Source organism: Pundamilia nyererei, unplaced genomic scaffold (assembly GCF_000239375.1).
Source record: "Pundamilia nyererei isolate P.nyererei 1_Seehausen unplaced genomic scaffold, PunNye1.0 scaffold00223, whole genome shotgun sequence".
NCBI classification, from domain to species: Eukaryota; Metazoa; Chordata; class Actinopteri; order Cichliformes; family Cichlidae; genus Pundamilia; species Pundamilia nyererei.
In genome coordinates, this window is record NW_005187624.1 from 429,903 (window position 1) to 439,508 (window position 9,606).

The following is a 9,606-nucleotide window of genomic DNA, read 5'->3' on the forward strand; positions in this document are numbered from 1 at the left end:
CATGGTCTGGGTGAGTGCCGGGTTTTCCACAGAGTCGCCGTTTCCACCCCTAAGCTGAGTCACTGCATTCATGTGTGTTTCCACGCCTGCCGGCAATAGAGCTGCCGGTATTTAATACCAGCACTTACCATCACTCTTCGCCAAGTCTTCAGCTAACCGCAGTTAGTGCTAGCCGTCATAGTTATTAGAAGAACTACTCATCGGATCATCTCTGTCAGTACCACGCCACCCGGACCACTTACCCCTCCTTTGCCTATTCTCCACCTGTTACTCTGCTTCCTTTTGCTTCTCTGCAGCGGTGGTCCTCATCCCAACTGTCATTAAAGGTGTGGCTCTTGCTGTTTTCGCAGTTGGTTCTGGCCCTCTTATTTGACGTCTCAAAGATGTTTTCATCTGGCTTCCTCTTACTTGGCGAGATGGAATTCTGTGTCCTGTAGCCACTGGTTGAGCAGGATGGACCCATAGAACAGTGGCGCTTCTGCTGGTCATGATCTGACCTTTCATGTTGGTACAGTGTTTTTATGTGCACATCTTTCCAATCAGTCTTTTTTCTTTTAAGCTCTGCATCACTCATATCCTTTTTATCTACTTCCAGATGCTTTCTTTTACACAGTGCTTTCATTGGAATTGTCTCAGCATTTTTACTCTGACTGGGCCTGATGAGGTTGGGGCTGTTCCTCTGAGTTGAAGGGAGAAAACCGTTTTGGCTGCGGGGGCTCACTAGTGTTTTTCTCTCCGCTGCAGAGGGAGGGAAGTTCCTTTGGGCAGGTTGTCTGGTGTCAGAGGTGGGCTGGTGTGGAGACTCTGTCCTGCTATCTGACGCCTCGTTCTTCTTTGTCCTTAAGTATGTGTTCATAACAGGACTCAACATAGGAGCTACACTGGTGCAAGCAGGGCACACTTTTGTAAACGCATCGTCCAGCACCTGATCAGGTGTCATTCGTTTTTTTGGATCGAGGTGAAGCAAGTGCTTTACCATTTCAACAAACATCAGGATATCACACCTTTTTGCAGTTGTATGTGCATAATCCTGATCCTCGATGAGGTGGATATGTAAGAGGCCATCCAGAGAATGTAACTTTATACCTCTTTTTTTAACAAACTGAATCTCAAACTCCTGAAAATATTGTTCAGTTGTCTTGAGTTTCCAGTGGTAGATGTAGGAATTTAACTCTCTGCAGAAAAACGTGGCAGTATTTTGCCCTTAACATTTTCCCCAGGAGTTGTCCTTGGGTCTCCGTTATGTATCGTAGCATGGCATATTCACTTTGTCCAGGGTACAGCAAAGGATACAGCAGGGTACAGCAGTGTACAGAGTCACAGCCACGCAGCCCAGAGACTATATGTCTATACAAAGTACGAATGGCTTTCCCCCATGTCCGGGGAAAAGAGGACGGTTGGTCACCCTAGTTAAGTGTATTGGCTATGACAAAAAATAATAAAATATGTTCGGATGTAATGTTTTTAACTTTAATTTTGACTTTGATTGGTAGAATTTTTTAACCTGGGGTTGTCCACTTTCCAAGAAATACCATTTACGGTTCCTTTATCAATGTTTCTGTACGGACCAATTTAATGTGACCCCTCTTCGCCGCTTTATGTGCTACTGTTTTATGAGCTGCCCTCAAGATATCATGCTTCTTAAAAAACAAACAGATATTTACACTTTGTTTACAAAGAACGAACATTCCTCAGTCTGTTGATGGGATTTTTATTGGGCAGCCGGCCCGTTTTTTTAGCATTTGTTTTTAGGGGGAAGGTAAATAGAAAGCGCTACAGGAAGTTGTTGTCAGCATTACCACTGCAGTCAGTACTAGTTAGAAATATGTGCTCCCTGTAGTCTTTTAAAGCCGTAAACCTTTGAAAATAACTCTGGAGGAGGCCGTCGCATTGTTGGAACTCTATTTAGTTGTCATGATAATTTCATTTTCGTGGGCTGTTTATTTTATATTCGTGTCGAAGCCGGTGCTGGGGAAAAATTAGCTAGCGTAACGATAGAAATGGGTCGATGACAGAGACTGCAGCGGAAGAGTTTGGCCGAACGAAGCAGCGAGATGGATTTCTCTAAATTCCTGGACGATGATTTCGACGTGAAGGACTGGGTGAATGGTGCCTTCAAGGTGGTGCAGAAGGACGCGCCGGGGAAGGCAGACGCACACGCTGCTACACTGGTCATGAAGCTGCAGGTCTTCATCCAGGAAGTCAACAATGCTATCGAAGGTCAGTACTTTGCATTGGCCAGTGCGTCATAGTGGATGTCCTCACCATTGTAATTTGCCTTTATGGCCTACACTGTTAACTTAGTAAACTACGTCCCATTTACAGTTAATGCAGTATGCTACAAGAACATTTCTGCTGCATTTATTGCATTAATATAAACGGCAAAGTCAGTTTTATAAATACTTCTGTAGAACCAATACAATTCAGCTGCCCCACAATCCTCTAAAAAGGACCATAACCACGTGACCATGTGTCTTTGTTGTCATTAAGGACTATGGTTTGTGCATTTGGAAATTGCATGCTGTATGAAATCTTCTGATGACAAATTAAAGGAAAACTTTACAGAAAGAGTCATGGTGTCCCCATCAGCAGGGCATTAGTGAGCACTGAATGGCTTTAGGTGTAGGAAAATTATACGAATCATCTACTGTGGCCTTTACATTCACCAGATCTCTACCTGGACAAACACCTATGAGAAAATGACTTGTTAGACGTGAACACAACACGTAATGAGAAATTGTCTTTGAGAAGATTTATGTTCTATTCATACATCAGTTTAAGAGTTTGTGTATCTAGATCAGAGGTGTCAGAGCTGGCTTAAAATTTGTACTTGTGTAATTTATTACATTTTTTCTTTCTTATAAAGATCTGTTTGTCATGAATAATATACGAAAGTGATAAACAAACAGTTAAATGACATAAAAATTTAATTTGTTTTCACTATTGACTATAGAACTTTCTGTTAATTACCAGAAACCTTCTGTTGTAAAATTACAGGTCAGTCTGGCCAATAAACTACCAGAATATTTTCTGGTTTTCTTTTACCTTTAGTTCTTCAATTCAGTTTTAGCTCCAAATCACAACAACCATCGCCTCAAGGCACTTTATATTGTAAGGTAGATCTTACAATAATACATACAGAGAAAAACCTAACAACCATATGACCCCCAATGAGCAAGCACATTGGCAACAGTGCGAAGGAAAAACTCCCTTTAAACAGGAAGAAACCTCCAGCAGAAACCTCCACCTCAGGGAGGGACGGCAATGTGCTGTGACCGGTTGAAAGAAGGAAGCCATGATAAAAGACGTGCTGTGGAAGAGAGCCAGAGATTAATAAAAAGTATGATTTAGTATGATGAGGTCTGTTTAAGCCCTAATTATTATTATTGTTATTGTTGTTATTGTTAACTTTTATTTAATCAGGAAAGAAATAAACTCTTGAGATTAAAAATGTCTTTTCAGTTGTTGACACCTTTCTTACACTTCCTACAGAAGCTTTTCTTTATCATGTAGGAAAAACTAACAAATACTGTTGAAATTGGATTCCCTTTTCCATGACATCTCAGCTAAATATGTAAAACTTCTTTTCACTAACAGAAAGGGAAGTTTACAGTTTACTGAGTTTACAGAGTTGGTGGGTTTCTACATTACGATATTAAGCGCCATGGCATTTGTATTTATACTGTGTACCAGTACTGCATGGATAAAATTGTGTTGAATTTAACTATGACATGTTAAAAAGTTAGAGTTGTGTTTTCATTTGTTGTGTAGAGAGCAGTAACCAAGCCCTTCAAAATATGCCCCGAGTGCTGAGAGATGTGGAGGCTTTGAAACAGGAGGCCTCCTTTCTAAAGGAGCAAATGGTCATGGTTAAAGAGGACATCAAGAAATTTGAGCAGGAGACAGTGCAGTCCATGCAGGTGTGTGCACAGTTCCAATACTTACTTGAAGTGTATTCAGGATTTAAATGTGATCTAGTGCATTAGGAGAACATGTATACATACTTTGTATATTGTGTTTTTGAAATAATTTGCTTAATAGTAAGCATTATAATAGTGAAAGTCTAGCACTGGACTCAAATGTGCAGAGTACTCCATACTTCTGAGGCTTGAACTGTATGTTTCATGCATATTTTCAACCAGGTCCTGGTGGAGATAGATCAGGTGAAGAGTCGAATGCAGCTGGCAGCTGAAGCGTTGCAGGAAGCAGACAAATGGAGCACACTGAGTGCAGACATTGAGGAGACCTTCAAAACACAGGTATGAAAGGAAGACTCTGCCGCAGAGCTTTTCTTGGTTTGTTTCTGCCTGCCTTGCTGCTTACCAATTATGAACTGATGTGACTCACACTGGCTCATATGCGTGTTAGAGATCAGAATATTGGAGCACTTTAATCTTGTTATTTAATCTAACTTTCTGAGTGTACTCAACACATCCTGTAAACTGATCCACTGTAGAGTCAAACCTCTTCCAAGGCACTGGATGAGTAATGTGTAATTACAGTGCTATTGTAATTAGCTTTTTATCCTTTGAAAGCTAATTATATAATATTACGATATTGTGCAGATGTTGACGGAAACGATAGTAATCATATTTTACTTTTTTCAGGACTTTAAAGTAATTTCTTCTAAGCTAACCAGCATGCAGAACAGTCTGGCCATGCTAGTGGACACACCAGACTACTCTGATAAGTGTGTTCACCTGGAGGCTTTGAAAAACAGACTGGAGGCCATGGCCAGCCCACAGATAGTAGCAGCGTTTAATTCCATGTCTGTAGGTAAGAACCCCAGAGAAAGTGTTGTTTCTTGAATTTATTCAGTGCTTACTGTTTTGGTTTGCTGTAGTTTGCTTACACTGTACAAACATCGCATGCTTTTGCCTCTCTGCAGACCAAGCCAAGCTGTTTGTTAAAGTCTTCACAGAGATCGACAGAATGCCGCAGCTTCTTGCGTACTACTACAAGTGTCACAAGGTAGGCACCACTGCATCTCTGTGACCTATAAATCTCCGCAAAGGCATATTCTGATATATTTGCTTCTGTGCATGACTGTCTGTTTTGCTGTTCTCAGGGCCAGTTGCTGAGTATATGGCAGGATCTCTCCCAGAGCGAGCTCAATCTGAATCAGCAGCTGTCTGAATTCTACGACACCTTGCTCTCCACTTGGCACGGCCAAATACAGTGGAGCAGCCAGGTGAGATGGACTGCAGTACCAAGATCGACACCTGATGGGTTTTACTTTGCTAACACTCTGTAGTGCTAATTTTTTTTTTATCTTGGATCCACACAGGTGTTCAAGAAGCCTTATGAAGTGGTGACAGTGTTGTTGATACAGTCTCTGGGGGCCATGGTGCCATCCATACCCGTGTGCTTGAGCACGGCCATGGAGCGGGCAGCCCAAGAGGAGCGTCTGGGGACTCTGCTGGAGCTCCATCACACCACGTCCACCTTTGGACACAACCTTGAAGCAGCCATGCTGCCACACCTGGGTATGCACCTGAACCATATGTGTAAATACTGCTCATGGAAGATGACAACATAAAGTGTTCTCTTCATGTTTGGTCTTATTTCTGCTGCAGGTGAACATAACCTCTTGAAGCTGAGTGAGCTGGTCTGTGCGCTGTATGATCCCTATAAATCTTATCAGCTACATTATGGAGATCTGGAGGAAGCTCACCTTCTCATCCAGATCAGCGCCGTGCCTTTGGTTAGAGCACACCAGAAACTCAACCATTGAAATAACCAGAATTTTTGCAGTAATTACTTGTAGTCTGATCTTTATCCAAATCATAATTATACACTAAACTAACTAACTAATTATAACTGAACTAACAACAGAAAGAGTTGTGAACCTGTTTGCTAACAACTTGTCAAGTTGTCAGTCAGGTGTTCCAGTTACTGAGAGATTTGAAGTGTTGTGGTGCCCCTCCCGGTATTCAAACAAAGTTTACTTGCTGATAAAGTCTGCTGTTGCCTAGAAAAACTGGTAGGACCTATCGTCTGTGAAAACAAGTTTCACTTCTCCTTAGAATAGATGCATGAAGTCAGAAGCTAAATGGATGTTTAAAAAGAATCCACCCAAAAACTGTTTACAGATGAATGAAAGTCATGACTGTTCCTAAACTCCATGGGATGAGGATTACAGGAGAAGTGCATCATGTAAAACTGAACGAGGTTAGAAAAACAGCAAAAAGGGAAAAAGTGAGGAATAGCTGCAGAACTCCTCCAGCACAATTATTTTGAGGACTTATTATTTGCAGCAAAACGACACAAAGTTTTGAAGGAAACAAGGCACTAAACACCACCATCACGGAGTGTTTATTAAATCATCTCACAAATGACAAAATTAATTAAATATCAATTTGCATATCTGGCTTTTAATTTCCATAATTTTGCTACATCTGGCATTTTTGTGCAATTTATTCAGGCTTTTAAGGAAAACATAGATCACACTGATGATGTAGAAATCTAAAAAAAACTCGCCATTACAGGGTTAAGTTGCTGAGATTCATAAGCTAAAAATGTGTTTGTATGTAGCAGTGACACTAATATAGTCTGCATAATAGTCCATTTTGTCCTGTTTTGCACACTCCACTACAGGAACATGGGGAGGTAATTGATTGCGTAGAAGAGTTGAGCCACTCGGTAGGCAAGTTGTTTGGCCTGGCTGGTGCTGCTGTGGACCGCTGTGTCAGACTGACTGATGGACTTGCAGTGTGTGGCCTCCTCAAAGCTCTCAAAGCCCTCTTCACCAAGTAAAGAGCCTCTACTCACACTCACATACGCCACATACTGCATGGATTGCTACAGATATATGTTTTATCTCTAGATATAGTTTGTCTGATTTTAGCATTACTGTAGATGATTGACCAGCTTTGACGTGGTGCTGATTCTAGGTATGTGTCAGACTTTTCCACAACACTCCAGTCGATCAGGAAGAAGTGTAAGCTTGAGGACACACCAAGTTCATCGGTTTTCCAGGAGGACTGGACGGCTTTCCAGAACTCAGTCAGGTTATTACCTTTTTAAAAAACAAAAAAAACAACAAACCCTTTTGTTATAATTCACATGGACTGCAAATAATTGCATGAAAAAAGCTGTCTTCTTGCTTTAAAAAACAATATTGTTGTTTGCAGGATCATTTCCACATGTGGAGAGTTGCTTAGACAATGTGGGGCCTTTGAACAACAGCTGTCAAACAAGTGAGTGAATCTTTTTACTGAATGAATATTTTTACCCAATGACAGTGAGCACACAGTCAAGAAGCTGATCTGGAATTTTAAAGAAAATGTCTACTTTGCGATCTGTCCCATAGGATCCTGGCCACGGCAGGTAAGTACTTGTCAGAGTCGTACAGCCCACGCAGCCTGGCAGGCATCCAGGAGGCCACTTCCACAGAAAGGAAGAGTGCCACCAAAAACCCTTGGCAAGAATACAACTACCTTCAGAGGGGAAATGTGGCTGAATACAACAATCTGATGGAACTTCTTTACTCGTTAAAGGTGTGGCAGTTTTCTGTATTGAACCCTTACACTTGGTTTATCAGGGTCCTTCTGTAGCTGTTCTTCTTCTTCCTCCTATTTCTGCTTGTCCCTCGCAGGAGAAAGGCACAGGTAACTCCAACTTGTTAGCAGAGCCTAGGACAGCTCTGACCAGACTCAATCAACAGGCCAACCAGCTGGCCTTTGACTCGGTCTTCATGCAGATCAAGCACCAGCTCTGCCTCGTCTCCAAGATGGAGGTGTCAAGTTTCTGCGTTATTTAATTTCAAATAAGGATCAAGATGATTTGAGTGCATGTGTGCTGACAGCTTTTGGATTGAGTTTGCGCACTCGAGTGGTGGATGTGCCGTATCCGTTTAATCTGTTTGATTTGTGCTTCTTGTTTAAGAGTCAAGAATCACCTGGTCTTGGAGAGAGCTACACGGAGGACCTGCCTAATTTCAGCCTGTCACCCCAAGAGTACATCACTAATGTTAGTGAACTTTCATTTGATAAATATAAATAAACAGGATACAGTGGCATTTGTACATATTTACAGAGACCATATGACTTTTCCCTCCACATAGATAGGACAGTACCTGATGTCTCTCCCACTCCACTTGGAGCCTTTTGTGACACAAGAGGACCCGGCTTTAGAGATGGCCTTACATGCTGGGAAGCTGCCTTTCCCTCCAGAGCAAGGTTACTGAAAATTATCCCCCTCAATTTTCCCTAAAGTCAAAGACACTTGAGTGACAACTCAACTCATTTGAAGAGATGTCTTGTAATCTGGTGCCCTTCTCAAAGACCTTCTCCTTCTGTTTCAGGTGATGAGCTTACTGAGCTGGACAACACAGCAGACTACTGGTTGGGCTCCATTGCTCGGGCAACCATGCAGACCTACTGTGATGCCATTTTACTGATCCCCCAGCTGAGCACTCATTCCACTAAACAACTGGCCACGGATATCGGTACAGTAGCTAAAATGCGGGACAGATGACGTACTCCTTCTCGTGGGGATCAATTGAAATTCACGATAGCCCGAAATTATATCTGAACATTTGTGTTTGTGCTCCACAGACTATCTGAGTAACGTGATGGACGCCCTGGGCCTGCAGCCGTCTCGCACCCTGCAAAATATCGTAACTCTACTTAGGACTAAACCACAAGACTACAGACAGACCGCCAAGCTGTTGCCTCGACGACTGACGTCCACTATCGCTGCACTTCGGAGCATCGACTACTAAGAGAAAAGCAAAAGGACTCGATAGGTTGCATGGCTTCAAGGGCGGCCCTGGGGACGTCCTGTGCTGTAAACAAACAGAAGAATGTGATGTTAATATCAGCTGGTTTACATGTTACAGTTCCCCTAATATCATAGTGACTAATCTCGCTGACAGCTGCAGCATTTAAAGACGTTTGTGTCTAAATATGGCATTTATGGGACGAGATTCAAATAAGGGCAGGTCTGACCTTTTTTTTTATTTTATTTTATTTTATTTTCATTTTTTTTAACTGATTAATGTTTGTGAGTTTGAAATGATGATGTCTCACCAGTGATGATGCCTTCAAGTGGAACCAAAAGGGGAATGTGTCTTGACTTGTCATTTTTCACTTCTGCATTTATAAGACGGGGGCAGCTTCAGAGCATTTAAATCTACTTAAACAAGTCTGTCATGCTAATGAATAAATCGTAATTATTAAATTATATTTAGGTAATAATAGTGACAAACTTTATTCATTTCTGGTAATTTAACTTTGAAAATAAGGGAGAAAGTGATCTGTTGAGGTTGTGGGTGGGCTGAACTGGTGACATGGTTAATATTTTTACATGCAGTATGGTGGAAACGTGTATATAAAACATGGATGTAAACACTGTAGTGTGGCTATGTGTATTATTTTAATTCAGTGGACTGAATCAAGCGCTGAATGAGGATCCCTCAGTGGTAAACTGTGTATTGCGTTGTATGTTCCACTTCCTACCTTTAAGACATGAAAATTGGCTTGTCTGTCACGGTTAATTGTCAGGGGACTCGAGTAGGCAAAGAAGACTTTGCTGTAAAGCTCTTTTCACACATTTAAACTACTGAAAATGTGGACGAATCAGGTCGGACAGTTTTGCAGTTGT

The 9,606-nt window shown here is 41.7% G+C and overlaps 1 protein-coding gene across 1 annotated transcript; it reads left to right on the forward strand.

Annotated features, from left to right (window-relative positions):
- Positions 1–1,739: 1,739 nt before the first annotated feature.
- On the forward strand, positions 1,740–9,372 carry cog7 (component of oligomeric golgi complex 7). Its single transcript, XM_005748476.1, has 17 exons — positions 1,740–2,220; positions 3,772–3,920; positions 4,143–4,259; positions 4,608–4,776; positions 4,889–4,971; positions 5,069–5,191; positions 5,288–5,486; positions 5,577–5,704; positions 6,598–6,752; positions 6,894–7,010; positions 7,134–7,199; positions 7,313–7,499; positions 7,598–7,738; positions 7,888–7,971; positions 8,066–8,180; positions 8,306–8,449; positions 8,559–9,372. Exons 1-17 carry the CDS (start codon positions 2,055–2,057, stop codon positions 8,723–8,725), a joined length of 2,310 nt encoding a protein of 769 aa, XP_005748533.1. The 5' UTR covers positions 1,740–2,054; the 3' UTR covers positions 8,726–9,372.
- Positions 9,373–9,606: the final 234 nt, after the last annotated feature.